At 43.7% G+C, this 22,134-nt stretch overlaps 1 protein-coding gene across 10 annotated transcripts in view; it reads right to left on the bottom strand.

Moving 5' to 3' along the window:
* The window catches only part of MTMR1 (myotubularin related protein 1), a 71,368-nt gene that overhangs the window by 10,224 nt on the left and 39,010 nt on the right, over positions 1-22,134 (bottom strand). For 8 of the 10 annotated variants that reach the window (XM_063803984.1, XM_063803986.1, XM_016944419.4 and 5 more), the window contains 5 exons: positions 21,842-22,030; positions 17,802-17,987; positions 17,134-17,340; positions 10,160-10,252; positions 3,784-3,897 (listed from right to left, as the gene is read on the bottom strand). In XM_063803984.1, coding sequence (XP_063660054.1) covers positions 3,784-3,897; positions 10,160-10,252; positions 17,134-17,340; positions 17,802-17,987; positions 21,842-22,030 — 789 coding nt within the window. Of the gene's footprint in view, positions 1-3,386; positions 3,598-3,783; positions 3,898-10,159; positions 10,253-17,133; positions 17,341-17,801; positions 17,988-21,841; positions 22,031-22,134 lie in introns of all 10 variants that reach the window. The other 2 variants (XR_010154668.1, XR_010154669.1) reach the window with 1 other exon arrangement.

Genomic DNA, 22,134 nt, shown 5'->3' with positions numbered 1-22,134 from the left:
ATGTGCTGTGGTGCAGGCTGGAGAAGCTTTATAAAGACAAGTAAATATATCACTAAGTTATCTCTTCTTCCCCTATTCAGAAACACTGTACCTACTTGCATTGCTCATCTGAACAAAAACACCCAAATGTGCAGGCATGGTGAGGCAGGTAAATATTAAACAATGGATCAAGCACAATGACAAAGTCAAATGAGAAAATGGCAAGGCCAACAGCATTTTCTCCCATTCTGCTGCTGACTTCCCATGAGCTATCTAAATACAGGAACACTCAATTAGGACCATTTCAATTTGTATACATTTATTTATTTATAAGAGAAACACCAACAAAAATTCAAAGGATCTGGAATAGCTAAAATAATCCTGAAAAAGAACAAAGTAGGAGGACTCATACTTCCCATTTTCAAAACTTACCACAAAGCTACAGTAATCAATGCCAGCAGTGCGGGCGTAAGGACAGACATGCAGATCAATGGAACAGAATAGAAAGCACAGAAATGAACTCTCTGACATTTACGGTCAACTGATCTTCAAGAAGGTTGGCAAGAAAATTGAATGAGGGAAAGAAAATCTTTCCAACAAATGGTGCTGGGACAGCTAGATAGCCAACACACAAAAGAATGAAGTTGGATCCTTAATTCACACCGTATACAAACGTTACCTCAAAACAGATCACAGACCTAAATGTAAGACCTAAAAGTATAAAGCTCTTAGAAGAAAACAGGAGCAAATCTTCATGACTTTGGGTTAAGCAATGGTTTCTTAGATATGATACCAAAAGTGTAAGCAGCAAGAGAAAAAATAGATAAATTGCACTTCATCAAAATTAAAAACTTTTGTGCTTCAAAGAACACCATGAAGAAAGTAAAAAAAAAACAACCCCTAGAGTGGGAGAAAATTTTTGCAAATCATATATCTTATAAGGGACTTGAATATATAAAGAATGTATAAGGAACTCTTACAACTCCATAATAAAAAGGACAAACACCACAATTTTAAAATGAACTAAGGAGCTGAATACACATTCTCCACAGAAGATATGCAAATGGCCAATAAGCACATGGAAATATGCTCAACATCATTAGTCGTTGGGGAAATGCAAATCTAAAACCACAACATACCACTTCCCACTCACTAGGATGGCTATAATTTTTTTAAAAAGGAAAACAGTAAGCGTTGGTGAAATGTGGAGAAATTGGAAGCCTCAGACATTGCTCGTGTGTGCAACTGCTTTGGAAAACAATCTGGCGGTTCCTCAATAGGTTAAACATAATTGCCACATGACCCGGCAATTCCACTCGTAGGTATAAATGAATGAAGGCGTATGTCCACATAAAAACCTGTATATGAATAGTTATAGTAGCATTATTCCTAAAAACCAAAATGTGGAAACAATCCAAATTTCTATCAACCAATGAATGGATAAACAAAATGTGGTCTATCCATATAACGGAATATTGCTCAGCCATAAAAAGGATGTATTGGTGCATAGATGAACCTTGAAAACATTATGCTAAGCAAAGGAAGACAGTCATATAAGTTCACCTATTGTATAATTCCATTTCTATGAAATGTCCAGAATTGGCAAATCCGTAGAGACAGAAAGCAGATTGATGGTTGCTAGGGGATAGGGGTGGGGGAAATGGGAAGTGATTGCTACCAAGTATGCCATTTCTTTTGGGGGTGACAGAAATTTTATAAACTTAGGCCAGGCACAGTGGCTTACACCTATAATCCCAGCACTTTGGGAGGCCGAGGCGGGAGCATCACTTGAGGCCAGGAGTTTGAGACCAGCCTGGGCAACACAGCAAGACCCCAATCGCTACAAAAAATAGAAATAAGGAGATTTTATGAAATTAAATATTGATGATGGCTGCACAATATGTGAATATGCTAGAACCATGAAATTGTACACTTTAGATGGGTGAATTTTATGGTATGTAAATTATGTATCAAGAGAGCTCATTTTTTTAAGAATGAATTTTGCACTCCCCCTCTCAAAAAAAAAAAAAAACAAGATAAAGCCATGGTTAAAATTCTATATATGAACTTCATTCTTCTGCTTCTGATTTTATTTGTTTTAAATAGCTTTGACATATAATTCACGTAACATAAAACTCACTCTTTTAAAAATGTTTTTCTTTTTATTAGGAGGTTAGCAAGTCCCCATCACACTGGGCCCGCAGGAGTGTGGATTTTACTCTAACTGCAGTGGGAAGCAGGGGAGAGGCACATGATCAGATTTCAGTTACTGAATGCTCGCTCTGGTTGCTATGTTTAGAATGGACTACTGAAGGTCAGAAAGAGAATCAGGGAAGCCCATTCCTGGGTTTCTGCCTTAGTCCAGATGTGAGACAGTAGGAGTGTGAGACAGTAGGGGCTTGAGCTAGGCTTATAGCTGTAAGGCAGTTAAGAAGTGGCAGATTAAGAATATACTTTGGGCCAATAATCCTAGCACTTTGGGAGGCTGAGACGGGCAGATCACCTGAGGTCAGGAGTTTGAGACCAGCCTGCCCAACATGGCGAAACCCTGTCTCTACTAAACATACAAAAAATTAGCCGGGCATGGTGGCGGGTGCCTATAATCCCAGCTACTCGGGAGGCTGCGGCAGGAGAATCACTTGAATGTGGTAGGCGGAGCTTGCAGTGAGCTGAGATGGCGCCACTGCACTACATCCTGGGCAACAAGAACAAAACGCCGTCAAAAAAAAAAAAGAAAGAAAGAAAAAGAATATACTTTGGGACAAGGCCAGCAGCATTCACCAGGGGACTGGATGTGGTAGCTAGGGTGAGGGTGAGGGAGGAGTGGAAGGTGGCTCCCGTGTATTTGGCCTCGGCATCTGGATGGCCAGTGGTGCTGTGTACTGAGATGCAAAAGAGCAGGGGAGGAGCAGGAAAAGGCATTTAGGTCCCTGAGGCGAGACAAAGTCACTTAGAAAGACGGAACAAGAGTCGAGGGGAGAAGAGGACCTGGGACTGGGCCCAGGTGACTCCAACTTTAGAGACTGGTTAAAATGGCAGCCAGTCAGAGGAGACTGAGCAGGGGAGGCCGAGGAGGCAGGAAAGAGGCAGGACGAGGTGGGGTCACAGAATGAGGGCACTGTCAACTGTGGGGAGGCTGCTGAGAGAGGGGGAGGCGGGCGTTACTGACAGACTGCTTTCTCCCGAATTCTATACTGTCCTAACATACTCGGCTCACAGGCATTGGTCCTTGTCTATTAACAGGATCATATACTCCTTAAGCTGCCTTTTTCCAATGCCTTCTCACTTTTGACCACGTCTCTCTTTTATCCCACACTGAGGAAAAAAGAAAGAAATGAGATGTAACTCTGAGAAGTTTGGTAACTGCTTCTTTACTACTTTGATGTAAAAAAGTGTTAGCTTGCTACCTAAAGTGGGCTTTTTGGCTACTCAGCAGACTCCATTTCCAAGGCCTTCAAGTATGATCTGGCCAACACCACAGAGGATGAAAAGCAGAATCCCACGGTTTTGGAGTTGGTGCAGCGGAGACTACATGAACTCGGAGTCAGGAGGTCCAGGGTCTAGCACTCATCTACTCCTGAGAGAGCCACGGGCTCGCTGGGTCCCAGCCCCCCATGCCTAGAAAGGAAGGGGCTTGTGTTAGACACATGCGGTGGGGCTGGCCAGAACCCTGGGAGGGCATTTACAGTCAGCAATAGCACCAGAGCGCAGTCCTCCCTCCCCTCAGCCCTCCTACAGTGGCACTTCCGAGGAGAGGTGCCTGAGCCACAGGGAAAGCAACAGACAGGGATGCAGCATACTCACCTCTTTGAATCGCTGCTGTTCACAGTTGCACAAAAAGGTCCCAAAAAGACAGCTATAAAGGTGATCCAAAATTGTAATCAAGAATAGCTCATTAAACTCGAATGCTGAAGGAAACTTAAATGAAGAGAAAAATAAGGTTTAGTCATAGAGTCCAATTTCTAAAAGTAATATTACTTTTTTATGAAAGACAGCGAAACTACAACTTGGAATATAGTCAAAGATTTAAAGGAAGACTGAGCCCATGTAAAGTTCAACTACCTACAGTTTTAGGTCCAAACTTATAGATCTGGCTGAGAAACAACCAGCAGCAACTAAATTTGTTGTACTCAATGCCCAGAAAAGCTTATGTAGCTTCCACTTCTCACCATGGCGTCAGGACAGAGCCCAGACTCACCCTTCTGTCAGAAACATCTAGCAAGCTGGATACAATATAAGAAATGACTGTTTTCAGACACTGGCAACAGGCAGTACTGGACTGTGACCCTGAGAGAAGGGAAACAAATGAGGGGAGCCCTCTATTGTGCCAGCTTCCCCGCTGCAGCCACATCCCAGGTCGGGGGTAAGGGGAGCAGTAGATCCAGTCATAACATGTACGCAAAGTGACTCAAGAAGAATAGAAAATCCGAATAGCTCTGCATCTATTAAATAAACAACCCCTAGTTAAGAACCTTCCTACAAAGACAACTCCATGACCATACACCCCTGAATTTTTTTTTTGAGACGGAGTGTCTCTCTGTCCCCCAGGCTGGAGTGCAATAGCGCCATGGCGCCATCTCGGCTCACTGCAACCTCCGCCACCAGGGTTCAAGTGATTCTCCTGCCTCAGCCTCCTGAGTAGCTGGGATTACAGGTGCGCACCACCACGCCCGACTAATTTTTGTATTTTTAGTAGAGACGGGGTTTCACCATGTTGGCCAGGCTGGTCTCGAACTCCTGACCTTGTGATCCACTCACCTCAGCCTCCCAAAGTGCTGGGATTACAGCACGCCTGACTTCTTACCAGTGTAAATGAGCAAGCTGAACCTGGCAATACATTTTAAAAAGGTAACACAACATGACCAAGTGGGGTTTACTTTACGAATGTAAGCCTGGCTTAACATATGAAAATCTATGTTACAAAACAAATCAATTACTGTAATTCACCATATTGGCAGAGTGAGGGAGCAAAACCACAGATCGTCTTGATTGTTTTAGGTAATTCTTGATGGGGTTTTGCAGGACTCCAATGAAGACTATTACTATTGCCAGCAGGTTCTAGCCAGTAGCTGGCGTGTTGTGGCCATGAGATGATCTGGAAGTGATAATAATTACCCTAACAGCAGGCATGTGCTGAGCGCCTACCATGTGCCAGAACTCTAATGTAAAAACACAGTAAAATATTCATCACCTACTCAATGAAGCAAAGCCAAATAGTACTACCCAGCATGCTTGTATTTAAGTTGGTTTACTTAAAAACCTATTCTTCAATCAGAGTGCTGTGTGCACACTATCATGACAAATCTTCACGTCTCCAGGATGATCACATCAGGATCACTGGTAGAGAAGTTTATTTTTTAGTTTAGCTTTACTACTAGACTAGCACCAGGCTTTTCAATTAGAACAATGGTCAATCCAGGACTGTCCAAACTCCACCTGAAACTGTTTTCTTCACCAGGCTATTACATTAGCTGACTTAAGGAATTATGCTCAGATACCGTGGATTAAGATTTGCTTCTCTCTCCATCTTAAGGATTGCTCTCAGAAACACACAACTCTCCTCTAAGGAATCCCATCAGAATATTACTGCTTCAGAAACCTCTGGAAACTAATTCTGGTGGTTCTTACTGGCACCCTTGTTCTTAGATGAACTAAATCAACGATGTGATGTCTCTGGCTGAAATGCTAACAATATCTACTGGTTCATCCTTTCTTGGAGCCTTTAAGATTGCCCCTCGCAACTCTGACAGTGGCCTCACATTTCAAATGGCTATCTTTCTCTATTTCTCTCTCTCTCTCATTCATGCATTTATTTATTTACATAGGGTCCCACTTTGTTGCCCAGGCTGGAGTGCAGTGGTGCGACTGTGGTTCACTGCAGCCTCAACGTCCCAGGCTCAAGTGATCCCTCCCACTTCAGCCTGCCAAGTAGCTGGGACTACTGCCACAACCCAGCTAGTTGTTTTTTTTTTTTGTAAAGACAAGGTCTCCCTATGTTACCTAGGCTGGTCCTGAGCTCCTGATCTCAAGTGATCCTCCCATCTTGGCCTCCTAAAGTGCTGGGATTATAGGCATGAGCCACAGTGCCCGGCTCAAATAGCTATCTTTTAACAGGCCAGGCACACTATGTCCAATTTTCCCAGGACTTCTCTATGCTGCTTAGTTATGCCCTATTCATAAATTATTGGCACCACAGAATTTGTGAATTGTAAGCAAATATATGACATTTTTGTGTACTGAAGCCTTATTAAATCAAGGATAGGAATGAAAGATCCAGGGTTTTGTCCTATATTTTATAATTCTCAAACTTTTAAAAACAAATGTTTACTAAAAGATAGCAAATTATTGACATATTTTCAAGCCATATAAGTGCTATGAACTGAATATCTGTATCCCCCCAAAATTTCTATGTTGAAATTCTAATCCCCAAGGTGTAGTATGAGGAAGTGGGGCCTCTGGGAAGTGATCAGGTCATGAGGGTAGAGCTCTCGTGAATGGGATTAGTGCTCTTCTCAAAGAAGCCCAAGAGAGCTCTCTTGTTGCTTCCATGATGTCAGGTTACAATGAAAAGACAGCTAATCTATGAACCAGGAAGCAAGCCCTCACCAGACACTGAATCTGCTGGGGCCTTGGTGTTGGATTTCCCAACCTCCAGAACTGTGAGAAAGAATTTCTGTTGTTTATAAACCACCTCATTTATGATATTTTGTTACAGCAGCCCAAACAGACTATGACAATGAGTCTTCATTCCTAGCCCCTGAGCCTGCATTGTAGATCTGGGAGCTTGGAAAGGTGTGTTCTAGAGTCAGTGACAACAAGCCTTATTCTGGTCACTGGGTACCAGATATGGGAGGTCAAAGTGGGCAGGGCTCAGTCCAAGCCCACTGGCACCCATGAAAACTGGAAAACAAAGGCTCCACCTACTCATGTTGGGTCAAGACTGCCATTTATACTCAGGGGGTGTCATGGCATTAAGCTCAACTCAAAAAACAGCTCATTGGGGGAAACAGTAGCAGGTGGAGTAATATAAACGAAAGATTAGGTTGCTGCAATTCATAGTTTGTTTTGGCCTCTTCTCCTGGAAACTGTACCTTTTACCTAAAAGTATGATTTCCGAAAATACATAGCACAGTAATCTATAATAAAATTCTGCACCTCCTTTTTTATTGTTTTAGAGACAGGGTCTCACTCTGTCACCCAGGCTGGAGTGCACTGGTACAATCATAGTTCACTGTAACCTTGAACTCCTGGACTCAAGCAATCCTCCTGCCTCAGCCGCCCGAGTAACTGGGACTACAGGTGCACACCACCATGCCTGGCTAATTTTTTAATTTTTTTTTTGAAGAGATGGGGGGTCTCACTATGTTGCCCAGGCTGGTCTTGAATTCCTGGCCTCAAGCGATCCTTCTACCTCAGCCTCCTGAGTCGCTGAGATTATAGGCGTGAGCCACCACACCTGGCCCCAATTCTGCACCTCTTGAGGAACAAAAATATCAATGACTATTAAACCTATCCAGAGGAGTAAGGATTGTATTAAACTATGGATATTATTGAGTGTCTTTGGGACTCTAAAGAGTCCCTCAATTATTTTTCCCTTAGTTTCTTTGTTCACATACAGACTAGTTCATTTTATTCTGATATTTCTGACAATTTTACACTGCATAGCTTACTTAACAGTAGGCAACCTAAAAATAATCTTTCCTATGACTGCATCTTATACCTGCTATATATCTCATTCATTTCTTAATGAACTGATAAAGACTAGTCATGGATGTCTGTGCTAATGCATTAACAATGTAATTTTAAAAGAAATTAATTATACACACATTTCACAGACAGAATCTTAGAGCTGTGAGAAGCATCTGAAATCTTCTAATTCAAACCCCTTTTCTTAAAATCCAATAAAAGCACAAAAATGACATGGCTTAGACATGAAAACAGGCACTAAGCAGTATAAAGAATGGAGGTCAGTTTGAAGATGTTTAAAAATCCACATTTGGGAGGAATAAGCTATTTCACATCCACAGAAATGGTGCTCATCCCTTTAGAAGCACTGCAGTTATTTTTTGTGTTCAACCTTTTTATGCAATTTTTCTAAAATGTGTTTCATACTTTCTTGTCCTAACCTGAACATGACAATCATTTAACTTTCTTATTGGCTCAGCATCAACACAAATAGCAACAGTGCCTGGCTCTATAAAACAGTAAGGCTTCAGGCCAGTCTTCGTGCTTCTGGAGTGTGTTTGCTGCTACCTTTCACATGCACCATCAGCACACCTACCTCTGGGACCAGCCCCTCTTACCCGGGCCAGCTCTCTAACAGGCTATCTTTAATCACCTGTGACCTGGCCATCAGATCATGTGAGACCCCAATCAGTTTGTTGAAGCTGGGTGTAAAAGTCAGTGTTCAGTTCTAAGTGAGGGCCTGAGGACTCCATGAAATCTACTTTGGCTATTCAGACTCCCTCCCCTTTGTTCCTTATTTCTAGAGGTATGTCTCTGTGCTCCCTTGCCACTGAAAATGTGATCTGTGACCCGATGGCATCACCTGAGAGCTTATCAGAAATGTGGCATCTCAGGCTCTGCCTCAGCCCCACTGAATCAGAATCTGCATTTCAATAAGAGTCCCAGGGGACTTGTGTGTTCATTAAGGTTTGAGCAATGTTAGTCTACAGCAATGGTCTCCAAGTTGAGCATCCATCAGCCCCCAGAAGGGCTTGTGGAACCAGAGGGCTGGGCCCCACACCCAGAGCACTGGAAGGTCGTCAGTGAGGCTGAAGTTTGGTGTCTCTAACAAGTTCTCAGGACCACATTTGGAGCACTAAGCTAGATCACTGGTTGTCAAACTCATTTGCACATCTGAATCACCTGGGGAACTTTTACACACACCTAAGCCTGTCTCCAGGCTCACAGGAAGAAGGTTCCCAGGGGCTGGCTGTGTGCACTCAAGGTGGAGAGCCATCTTCTGAGTTCTCCAGGTCCTCCTCAGGGCAGAGCTGCTGGGGAGCCGGACAGCACAGGCAGCATCATGACTATCAACCTTCCTTCTGCCCCAACACACACTGCCATCAGTAACAGTAGCTCTCGGTGGGGAAACAGGCCTAGTATTTCACAGACTTTCTGCAGTAGGGAGGCAGATGTCCTCTGAAAAGGCCCTGGGCTGATGGTGATAAGGCTGCGGGAGGATCGATCAAGAGCAGCAGGGCTATTGGTAGCATCCCTGCAGATCACCGGCAGTGTCCTGGCTGCTTCCCTTCCCCGTGACTGAAGCAGCCAAGGCCAGAGCTCCTGGTGAATGACTAGGAAGAGAAGGCTCAGACCCTGGATCTCAGCCCCCTAACTTGTTCTGTACCCCATAGCCCCACCCTCAGCCAGGTTGCGCAGCAGGCACTGGGGAAACTACTCTCTTTTGCCTCTCTCTCTGGTTCCAGGTCCACTGCCCTGGCACTGTCTCTTATCATAAGGATAGGAGACCAAACTCAGGTTTAGATGTTGGAGATGAGGGGGAAAACAACAACAACAACAAAACAGTGCAGGAACTCTGGCCTTATGGCCTACTTTGAACTGAAGCCAAAGGGCCTGACCAGCTCAAGGGAAGGGGATCCCTAGATGGCTCCCTTCTTTACCAGGGCCCTGTGCATTGGGGTTTGGGAACGATGCACCAGCTAATAGCAAAATGCTATGCAGCTTCCTCTATGCCATTGGTTCTTGGACACTCATTTCCCTCAGTGACCTTGGGGGTGGGAGAGGCTCTGGACTGGGGCAGAGTGTGGAGATTCCTGGATTGCCTGGTCTAATCCCATGTACTAGCAGTTCATTCCCATCCTCATTTCTAACATCTGGCCAAATCTTAGATGAACTGCTCAGCAGGAGACTGTACTTCCTTAACCTTTTGAAGGGGAGCAAAAGCAGCAGAATCTATAGAGGAGTAGGGCCTTGGTTTGGACCCAGTGGACAAGATGATTGATAAAAACCATTTGCAAAGACAAGTAACTTTTGGTGTGAAATTGGTTGTTTCTAATGTTCTGCTTATATTTCTAAGCGAATTAGAATCAAATTGTGTTAAATAATGGGGTCATATTTTACACAAATTCATCTTGAATGAAACAGCAATAATAGTTTAATCTTTAAGATATATTTAAAGCAAAGACTATATAGAAATATACTTGAAATCTCTCACCTGCCTTGTCATTTGCCAAACACAATCAACAAACTGCAGAAATATGGGAGATCGGTCAGCATCCGCATGGTTGTCATTACCATGGCCCACTCGCTGAACAGAAACAGAAGGTTAAACGTTTTAACGTATGTTATAGTCCTCTTGAAAGTCACTGTAAGTTGTCCAGTGGTAAGAATCACATCTCATCAGGCCTAATAGAATTCCTGGCACATAACAGGCACTCAAAAATGTCTATCAAATCGAAATGACTTCCATTACTTTTAGAAAACAAAATTTCAGTTTACAGTATTTTTACATGTTGTTTTATAATTTCTCTTTAATATAGCTGATATCAAGAAAGTATAAGCAACTAGCTAGCAAACTTTTCAGTTAAAATGGTAGGGTCAAGACCAGCCACCACACTAAGTGTACAGTGTCAACGTAGGATGCCAATTAGCAGTTCATAAAGCACATTATGAATGCCATTTTCTCTACAACTATAAAAACATTTTTTCCATTTTTCAGAAATGTCAGGAAGTCTGAGAATCAAAATAATGATTAGCAATCTACAACTTTTAACCAATTCTTCATGACTCAGAGAACCCCAACAACTCAATCTTGAAATGGTAAAGGTGGGGTCCTTGCTTAAGGCAGTCCAGTATTGTATTTCATATCTTTTGATACTTTGTAAGATATCAATAGATTCATACCAAAAGGTAAAAGATAGTAATCTCAAATACACAAATGGGATTGCCAAAACACTGAAAATGCCACAAGTAAAAAGATAGCTGAAGGGTGAGGATTCTAAGAGAAGCTTCAAATAATGTGACTATGAGCAAAAGGATGTGGGGAAAAAAACTCATTAAGAAAATACAAAGCAATCACTTAGAAAGAGCAAAAATACTCTATGAAATTGCCACCTGGAAAGACATGAAAACAAAGAAATGACAAAATCAATATTAACATCTCAGAGTAACAGTGTATTACCTTCTTTATAAAAAAAATTTTAATTGTGGTGAAATACACATGACATATAATTTATCACTTGAACCATTATTTTTATTTTTTAGAGACAGGGCCTCGCTCTGTCACCCAGGCTGGAGTGCAGTGACACGAGCATAGCCTGCTGCAGCCTCTAACTCCTGGGCTCAAGTGATTCTCCCACCTCAAACTCCAGAGTGGCTGGGACTATAGGTGTGAGCCACCATGCCCAGCTAATTCTTTATTTTGTAGAGATGAGGTCTCACTATACTGCCCAGGCTGGTCTTGAACTCCTGACCTCAAGAGATCCTCCCACCTCAGCCTCCCAAAATGCTGGGAATTACAAGCATGAACCACTACATCCAATCTCATCTTAACCATTTTTAAGTGTCCAGTTCAGTGGCATCAAGCACACTCATGTTATTATGCAACCATCACCATTTCTAGAACTTGTTAATCTTTCCAAACAGAAACTCTATACCCATTAATCACTAACTCCCCATTCCCCACCTCCTAGCCCCTGGCAATGACCATTTCACTTTTTGTCTCTATGAATTTGATTATTCTAGTTTCTTCATATAAGTGGAAACATAAATATTTGTCCTTTTGTGGCCAGCTTATTTTGCTGAGCATGATTTCTTTCTTTCTTTTTTTTTTTTTTTTGAGATGGAGTCTCACTCTGTCGCCCAGGCTGGAATGCAGTGACGCAATCTCGGCTCACTGCAAGCTCTGCCTCCCAGGTTCACACCATTCTCCTGCCTCAGCCTCCCGAGTAGCTGGGACTACAGGCGCCCGCCACCACGCCTGGCTAATTTTTTTGTATTTTTAGTAGAGACCGGGTTTCACCGTGTTAGCCAAGATGGTCTCGATCTCCTGACCTCATGATCCGCCCGCCTCGGCCTCCCAAAGTGCTGGGATTATAGGCGTGAGCCACCGCGCCTGGCCTGCTGAGCATGTTTTCAAGGTTCATCCATGTTATAGCACATGCCAGAATTTCCCTTTTTAAGACTAACATTGCACTGTATAATCATGTGCCACATAACGACGTTTCAGTCAATGATGACTGCATATCCAATGGTGGTCCCATAAGGCTATAATACCATATTTTTACTGTACCTTTTCTACGTTTAGATACAGAAATACTTACCATGGTATTACAGTTGCCTACGGTATTCAGTATAGTCACATGCCACACAGGTTTGTAGCCTAGGAGTAATAGGCTGTACCATATAGCCTAGATGTTAGCAGGTTATCCATCTAGGTTTCTGTAAGGTACATTCTATGATGTCCACACAATTACAAAATCACCTAATGATGCATTTCTCAGAATGTATCCTCATCATCACACACCACATGACTGTATATATAGACCACATTTTGTTTTTCCATTCGTCTGCTGATGGACACTGGGGTTGCTTCCACCTTTGGGCTATTGTGAATAAAGCTACTATGGACACCAATGTACAAATATCTGTTTGGGCCCCTGCTTTCCCTTCTTTGGGGTATATACCCATCAGCGGAATTGTCAGATCATGTGGTAGTTCCACGTTTAATTTTCTGAGTATCCGCCATTCTGTTCTCCATAGTAGCTCCATGCATTGCCCCACTATAAAATCTCTTGTAGGACCTGCTGTTCAGTATTTAAGGCACCTAGGGAACTGTTTTACACTGACAGTTCACAATTTAGGATCATTCTTTCAACAGATAGCCATGGAACTCCTATGGCGTGTGCAAGGCATCATGCCTGGCCCTCGGAATGTCAGACATTGTCATGGTGTCTGGTAGAGGCCTGGTCCTTGGCTAGGCCCCTAGGAGACCAGAGCAAATGAGACACTGTACTTGTGCTTGATGAATAATTCATTTGTGGTCTAGTCAAGGGAGAAAGATGTATAAATCACAAGGGCAATAAAGTGTTCCAAGGGCTTCCAAGTATGCAGTGGGTATGGTGGGAGCACAAGGGAATGAGTGAACCATCCTAGGATGGGGTAGGGCAAGGAACAGGGAGGGACAGTCATGCGAGTCATAGTCATGAAGGACATTTCATTTGAGATAAACCTTGAAGGACAGGGAGATGCCTGCTTCCCAGGTAGCCAGGAATTGATAACCAGTGGGAATGTGGTGGGGAACACTAAGGAAGCCACAAGTAGCTGGGCACAGCTGAGGCTTAGACGGGGCAAGGGAAAGAAGATGAGAGGTGAGGCTGGAGATGTAGCTAGGGCCAGATCACCAAGGGCTTTGAGTGCACACTGAGGAGTTTGTTCATAAACCTGTGTGCTGCAGGAAGATGCTGAGGGACTCACACTGTGGAGTGGCAGCATCCAATCTGTTGTTTGGAATGCTCCATCTGGCTCCAATGGGGACGATGGATTAGACAGAGCTAGGTTGCAGAAAGGCTACTGCTATTGTTGGGATGTTTGTCCTCCTAAACCTCGTGTTGAAATTTGATCCCCAATGTTGGAGGTGGAGCCTAATGGGAGGTGTTGGGTCATGGGGGTGGATCCCTCATAAATAAATTAATCCCTCCTTGGATGGGGGAGTGTGTGAGTGAGTTCTCTATTAGTTCCCGAGACAGCTGGTTGTTACAAAGGGCCTGGCACCCTCTCCCCTCTCTCTTGCTTCCTCTCTCACCATGTGATCTCTACACACTGGCTCCCCTTTACCTTCCACCATGAGTGGAAGCAGCCTGAGGCCCTCACCAGAAGCAGATGCCGGCACCATGCTTCTTGTACAGCCTGCAGAATCGTGAGCCAAATAAATTTCTTTTCTTTCTAAATTACCCAGCCTCAGGTATTCCATTGTAAAAACACAAACAGACTAGGACAGCCACCTAGGAGACTGCCTAAGGGGGTTGATAAAGCCTGAGTTACAGGAGCATCAGGGGCAATGGAGATGAGATCACAGATTCGCTATCCATATATTCAAAGTTATGGGACTGGCTGAGATCACTAACAGGTTAACCACAAAGAGAAGAAAAATGATCCAAGGACTCATCCCTGGAACACCCCAACATTAAGAGGTTGGGAAGATGAGGGAAGACCTGAAAGTTGGAGGAAATTCAAAAGGTCATAGAAACCTAGAAGCCGAATGAAGAAAGTGTTTGGAAGAAAGGAAGAATCAACAGCATCGAATGCTCAGGCCAAATAAAACAAGTGATGACAGTGACACGACCAGATTGGGGGGGGGGGCATTGTGAGAAGGAACCCTGGCTGAAGTGCTTTCAAGACAGTCTGGAAGGAGAGAAATAGTGATAGTGAGTACAGACAACAGTTTTGAGGAGATTGTTGTAAAGAAGAGCAGAGAATCAGGGTGACAGCTGAGGAGGGCTGTGGGGTCAAGAGGGTTTTTGTTTTAGGATATAACAGAATGTCTCTACACCAATGGGAATGATCTAGGGAAGAGGGGGGAATGGAGGCAGGATAAAGGGAAGAACAATTGGAAAGTTCCATGATGGAGGCAAGCAGGCAAGGGCAGGATCAGCCTCAGCTGGAAGCCCTGATGGCTCAATCACAGAACTCCAGGTAAAGTAGAGTACACAGATCCAGAGGGTGGGTGGTTGCAGGCTTGAAATCACTGTTTAAAGGCTGGCTCCGCCCTAACTAGCTGTGTGACTTTGGGCAGATAACACACACTCTTGAAACCTCAATTTCCCCATCTGTCAATGAGAGTACTATCAGGATTAAACAAGATGCTGCACGTTAACAGTGCCAAACACATAGTGGTGGCTTAGTAAATTGGGGCCATTAGGAATCTGATAGTCCTATTGGCTTCACTGTGGCCATGGTGCAGTGAGCCCCAGCATTAGCAAGTAGGGATGGGAGCAGGGCGCTGTAGGCACACCCCGATGCATGTACCTCTGCTGAGTCCCAGTACATGCTGCCATCGCTGGCATCTCGCTAGACAGCCTTCACCACTACCCCTCTGGCAAAGCACCCATTCAAGCTTTCTCTCCCCTAGGACATACAGTTTGGGGAGGAAGGTAGAAGGCAGTGGCCTCTGAGTCTTCTGAGATGGCCCAGTACAAACATCTGGAAAGATTCCACACACTCTCTCTTCCTTACCGAGACCAGCCTTTGCTGAGGGGGTAAGAAACAAAGGAATTGGTGATGTTGTTTAAAACTTCCCTGGCACTTAGCATGGGCCAAACACTGCCCTAAACATTTGACACATATAAACTCATTTCTCCCACACAATGCCCCATTTCAGAGAGGAGGGAATCAAGGCAAGAGAGGGGAAGGAACATGCCCAGGGATCTGCCAGTAGCTCCCAAAGGGCATGCAGCTCAGAGACTGCGGACTTGTCCCTTCTCTCTGGGAGGTCCTCTTGCAGGCGCTCCACCCCAGGAGTGCAGGGACAGCTGGAAGCTTGGCACACTCACACCAAAGCCAATGAAATCCTTGCACTACCCATCTTCCTGCTTTCCATAGCAAGTCTAATGGGGACTTCAGGAGTATTCCCATTCAATGCACAGTTCAGAAAGATCCCTAACAGCTCAATGGCCTAGACAGACCAGAAGTAGCTGCCAGTTGGACTAAAACACAAATGGCAGCCCAAGAATGCCCCATCAGATGACCTCACAATTTCACTCCTAGGTATATAACCCCCTAGATTGTAAGCAAGTTGTTATAGGGTGACTTGTGATCCCCAAAATTGAGGCCTGAACATTCGGTAGCTCAGCAATGTGTCCATATTTGGAGATGGGGCCTTTAAAGAGGTGATGAAGTTCAAATGAGGGCATTGAAGTCAGCCCTAAGCCAATCTCACTGGTATCCTTATGAGATGAGGACATTTGGCCACCCAGAGAGACAGCAGGGGTGTCCAGTAGCTCCCAAAGGGAAGAAAGACCTTGTGAAGAGGTAGCCAGAGGGTGGCCATATGCAAGGAAAGAAGGGAGACCTCAAGAGAAATCAATCCTGCTGGGACCTTGATTTTGGACTTCCAGCCTCCAGAATTATGAGAAAATTAATTTCTGTTGTTTCAACCATGCAGTCTGTGGTACCTTGTTATGGCAAAAACTTATATACTAACATTCACGCAGTATTCTTCACAATAGCAAAGGTGGGAACAATCCAAGCATCCATCAGCAGATGAACAGATAAACAACATGTGGTATATACACACAAGGGAATACTATTCAGCTATAAAAAATCATGAAAAGTTGATATTTGTCACAACATGGATGAACCTTGAAAATATTATGCTTAGTGAAGTAACTCAGTCATGGGAGGACAAATACTGTAGGATTCCAGTTATATGAAGTACCTAGAAAAGGCAAATGTATACGAAGACAGAAATGTTAGTGGTTGTCAGGGGCTGGGGGAAGTGAGGAATGACTGTTTAATGTGTACAGCATTTCCTTTTGAGGTGAAGAGTATGGTTTTTGTTTTGTTTTGTTTTTTGAGACCGAGTTTTGCTCTGTTGCCCAGGCTGGAGTGCAGTGGCATGACCTCGGCTCACTGCAACCTCTGCCTCCCGGGTTCAAGCAATTATCCTGCCTCAGCCTACTCAGTAGCTGGGACTACAGGCGCCCGCTAACACATCTGGCTAATTTTTGTATTTTTAGTAGAGACGGGGTTTCACCATGTTGGCCAGGCTGGTCTCGAACTCCTGACCTCAGGTGATCTGCCTGCCTGGGCCTCCCAAAGAGCTGGGATTACAGGCCTGAGCCACCGCGCCTGGCCAGAGTATGTTTTCAAACTAGAGGTGATGGTTACATAATACTGTGAATTTACTAAAGGACACCGAATTGAGCATTTTAAATGGTTAATTCTATGTTATATGAATTTTACCTCAATTTTTAAAAAAGGCATAAATACACTAAAATAAAAACGCCCTATGAGGAACATACAATGCCTGAGGTCCATGTATTTTATTATGGCAATTCAGGTCTGATATGATACAGAAGAGAAAGCCTGCACGTGTGTGTGTATATATGCGCTTACGTGTGTCACACATGACGTTTACATCCATATGATACCGCAAAACAGTCCAGCATAAACCTCACTGTCTGAACTTACCAGTGCAAACCTGTGTCCAAAGCTTATCCACTCCTTTTCTACGAGAGTTTCAAATCCTTTAATGGTCCTGTAGTAACTGTCCAACATTAGCATAGCCAGAGATGTGAGCTGGGCTGTTCGGTCCCAACCGTCGCTGCAATGCACCACCACAGATGTTTTCCCAGATTCTATTTTATCAGCAATTCTTACTGCCCCAGCAAGCAGCATCTTCAGAAAAAAAAGGCACATTAGACCAGGCTACATTGAATTTCAATTAAATGTAAAACAATGTAAAATAATTCTGGGGAGAGCTTTGGAAGTTCTGGTCAATAAACCAAACAAGAATGGCAGGCAATCAGCTGAGAATCACTAGGAAATATTAGCATCACATTAAAAAAATAAAAAGAAAAGAAAAAATCTTATACTGGAGAAAAACTACAGGAGTAAATATGGTTCCTTATTAAAGGGCCACGAAGTTCTTTAAAAGCCTGACCTAAGGCAAGCATTTTTCCCTTTTCACTATGTCACAAAAGCCCTCCACAAAGACCCCAGTCTGATGCTGTCCATGGAAACTATTGAATAAGAAAGTTCATGCACACAGCCAAGAGGCACTTGGAGATATACGTATTTATGGCACAGGCACAAAGAAGTCTTAACTGGAAAGCATATAAAGTGCTGGATCTCTTTACCCTTATATATTCCAGCCAATGCGTCCCATCCACATTGGAGAGCCACCGCGCCTCATCGATCGAAGGGTACACAATCTCTTTTAATTTGCGTAGTGACTCTCGCATGACATGAATGTTGTGGATCTCCAAGAACACAAGTTCTGCATTTGGGTAAGCACTTTCACTCTCATATCCTCCACCCTTTGTCTACGAAAAACAAAAGAAATACATCACATTATCTGGAATTAACTTTTCTATTCTTTCTAGTGCTATGAGATACAGACCACTAAAGAAGCAACAAACTCATCTGCAAATAAACCTCCTATATCCTTGTATGAGTTTCCTAGGGCTGCTGGAAAAAGAACCACAAACTCAGTGGCTTAAAACAACAGAAGTTTATTCTCTCCTAGTTCTGGAGGCTGGAAGTCTGAATTCAAGGTATCGGCAGTGCCATGCTTCCTCCGAACACTCTAGGGGAGGATCCTTCCTTGGCTCTCCCAGGTGTTCTTGGCTTATACACACATCATTCTGATCTCTGCCTCCATTTCCACCTGACCTTCTTTCCTTTGTCTGTGTCTGTCTCTTCTCTCCTCTTCTTCTAAGGACACAGTCATTTGGCTTAACCCCCACCCCCCAATTCAATATGACCACATCCTAACTTAATTACATTTACAAAGACCCTATTGTGAAATAAGGCCACATTTATAGGTACTTGGAGTTAGGACTGCAACATATCTCTGAGCTAACGGTGGGATGTGCTTAAGGAACTGAAAAGAACCTCACATAGCTGAGACATGGACCTGGAAGATGTGGCGAGACAGGAAGGAAAGGACCCGTGTGAGGAGGGCTTTGGAGACCCTGTTCAGGAACCTGGATATCACTGCCTTGCGGCTCTGAGGGATGTGCACAGAGTTGTCCACTGAGAAGATCACTCTGTACAACATGGTGACTACAGTCAATAACAATGTAGTCTGTATCTGAAAACTGCTGAGAGAGTAGATTTTAAGTGTTCTCACCACAAAAAATGGTGTGTTAATTAGCTTGATTTAGCCATTCCACAATGTGTACACAATCAAAATACCACGTTGTACACCATAAATATATACAATTCATTTATCAATTGAAATAGTAACAATAAGTTTTTTTTTTAAAAAGAAGATCACTCTGGTCATAATGTGGAGATGAGATTGCAGGGTGTGAGGCAGAAGTCCAATTTCAAGGTTCCTGCTGTAGGTGAGGTAAGAGATGATGGGTCATCCAAAAACTAGAAGAGGGGGGCATACTTCCTAGTTCATTCCATGAGGCTAGCTGTATCCTGATACCAAAGCTAGACAAAGACATCACAAGAAGAGAAAACCACAGATTAACATCCCTTATGAAAATACATGCAAATATCCTCAACAAAATACTAGCAAACCCAATCCAAGAGTATATGAAGGGGACTGATTACATACCATGAACGGGTGGGATTTATCCCAGGAATGTAAGGAGGTTTTATTAGCTTCCTAAGGGTGCTATCACAAACTGAGGGACTTAAAACAACATAAAATTTATTCTCTCACAGTTCTGGAGGCTGAAAGTCCGAGATCAGGGTGCTGGCAGAGTTGGTTCCTTTAGGAGGGTATAGGGAAGAATCTGTTCCATGTCTCTCTCTTAGCTTCTGGTGGTTGCTGGAAGTCCTTGGCACTCCTCAGCTTCTAGCTGCATCATTTAAATCTCTGCCTCTATTGCCACATCGCCATCTTCCTTCTGTGTGTGCCTGTGTCTCTACATGGCTTTCTTATACGGACACTAGGCACTGGATTTAGGTCCAACCCTACTCCAAGATGGCTTCATCATAATTAATACATCTGCAAAGATCCTATTTCTAAATAAGGTCACATTCTGAGGTTCCAGTTGGACAAACTTTTGGGAGACATTTTTCAATCCACTACAGTGGTTCAACATATAAAAATCAACCAATGCAATACCAATGCAAGAAGAAGATATGAAAGGCAGCCAGATTGGAAAGGAAGAAGTCACATTATCTCGACTTGCATATGACATAATCTTATATATAAAGAACCAGTGGAGACCTAGAAAATACTCTGTTTCCTAGACACATATACTGCCATAGTTAAAATTATTCTAGATATACAATTTAGTGTCCTGTCTCTATCTCTCCTGCATGGGATAAAACACAATGAACTGCCCTCACCCTGTTGGCTAGTCTGAAGATGGCCTCCACCAATATGGCTTTTCTCACATTTTGTAATTCCTTGGGATATGGTGGTGACAGGTGGGAGGCAGAGATGTAGAAAGACTGACACAGCTAATAATCCAGATGTGGGGAGCAAGGGGGCCTCACTGAGGGATGCCTCCCTATGGTAGGCTGAAAAGTGGCCCCGCCAAAGACATCCACATCGAATCCCTGGCAATGGTGAATGTGACCTTATTTGAAGAGAAGGTCTTTGCAGATGTTTAAGGATCCTGAGATTTGCAGATGTGTTTAAGGATTCCAAGATTAATTGAAAAGAGGGTCTTTGCAGATGTGTTTAAGGATCCAGGATTATTTCAGGTGGAACCTAAATGTCATCACAAGTGTCATTAGAAGGGAAAGGAGGAGACGCAGAAACCCAGCGCAAGAGAGGGTCATGTGATGACGGAAGAAGAGATTGGAGTGATGTGGCTGCAAGCCCAGGAAGGCTGGGGCAGCCACCCCATGCTGGAAGAGGCAAGGAACAGATTCTCCCCTGGAACCTTTAGAGGGAGCAGAATTGGCCTCCAGAATTGTGATCAATACATTTCTGGTGCTGTAAGCCACCAAGTTGGTAGTAATTTGTATGACAGCCTCAGAAAACTAATACTTCCCCATCTTCCTCCCTGCCCTGTTCCTCTCCCAGTCTTCCCCATCTCAGTAACAGACACCACTATTCACCCTCAAGTCAGACACCTGGGCAGCCCCCTTGACCACAGGGGTGGCGAGCTTATCAGCATCATGTACTGTGCCATGAGGATGCACTCACCACTGTGCTAAGTCATTTACATGCATTCTTCTCACTGAATTTTAATCCTCACACAACCCATGACATGAGACACTGATATTATCTCCTGTTTTACAGAAGAGGAACCTGAGGCACAGAGAGAGGTTAAGTAACCGGCTCAGGATTCTAGAGCACCAAGTGGCAGAACCTGGAGGAAAACCCAGGTGTAACTGATTCCAAAGCCAAGGGGTCTCACCAACTTGCCATCGTGCCTCTCAGGCCAGTTGGAATATACGGAGGGTTTGTGGTCTGGGAAACAGCCAAGCAGAGATGTCAGCCATACAATGGGATAGAAATCCAGTCTCAACGTTAGGAGGGATCAGGACAGGAGAGAAACTGCAGTGTCAAGCTCAAGTTGAACTCAGCATACAGACAGTGTTTAAAGCCGTGTCATCAGAGATGGCCCCAGGAGTCTGTGTAGAGCAAAGAGGACCCCAGACCAAGTTCGAGGAGCAATGCCATTTGAAGACTGGGAAGAGAAATCAGTGAAGGAGATGGAGAAGGCCAGGCTGAAGAGCGAGAGAAACTCAGGGTGTGATATCATGAAAGTCATGGGAACAGAGGTGTTTTTAACCATGTCTCACTGCCACCCGAGGTACACTACACAGGTGCTCCATGAGATTTATGGAAACTTTGTACATTTACACATTTCACATGGCTGATTCCATTCTAAAACAAATTCAGACCAGACATGAATTAATCAACTAACCACTATATTCCTTAAACGGACTTCCAAGGACCTCACGATCATTTCATTAAAATGCTAAATCCTTTAGATGATAATTGTCTTTCTAGGTCTTTGCTTAATTGATTTAGCAGACAGGATATTGTAGAGAAGCAATGAAACAGACAAGATCCCAACCCATGTGAGACACCAAACACAGCCCAAGGAGCATACACCAGGGAGGAATAGCTATGGACTCCAAATGATTCTAACTTCAGGTGGTGAGGAAATCAATGAGTTATTCCAACTGCATAATGATTTACAGACAGGACATGAAAATATCCAGTGTTTCTGCAATGCTATTAAGAATATACCTTGTTGGTATCAGCGACACTGTTCTGTCGAGCATCAAAGATGATAAGCTTGTGTGACTGTGCGTTAGCATCCATTATTGTTTGCAAGTATTTTTCATCCTCTTTGCAGCGCTTATCACTGGGACCCACAAGTGGCTGGCTGCAACGGGTAATCGTTGCTTGACTTTCCGGATGAATCCATGACAACACCTAGTGTTTTTAAGCAATAAATATTAGTACAGTTCCTAAAGCAATGTATGCTCTAATTACCTGGTAGGAAAAACAAGTTCCCTTCTCAAGCACGGTCTCTTATA

Source organism: Pan troglodytes, chromosome X, assembly GCF_028858775.2.
Source record: "Pan troglodytes isolate AG18354 chromosome X, NHGRI_mPanTro3-v2.0_pri, whole genome shotgun sequence".
NCBI lineage: Eukaryota > Metazoa > Chordata > Mammalia > Primates > Hominidae > Pan > Pan troglodytes.
This window is presented reverse-complemented; position numbering and strand designations above follow the sequence as displayed.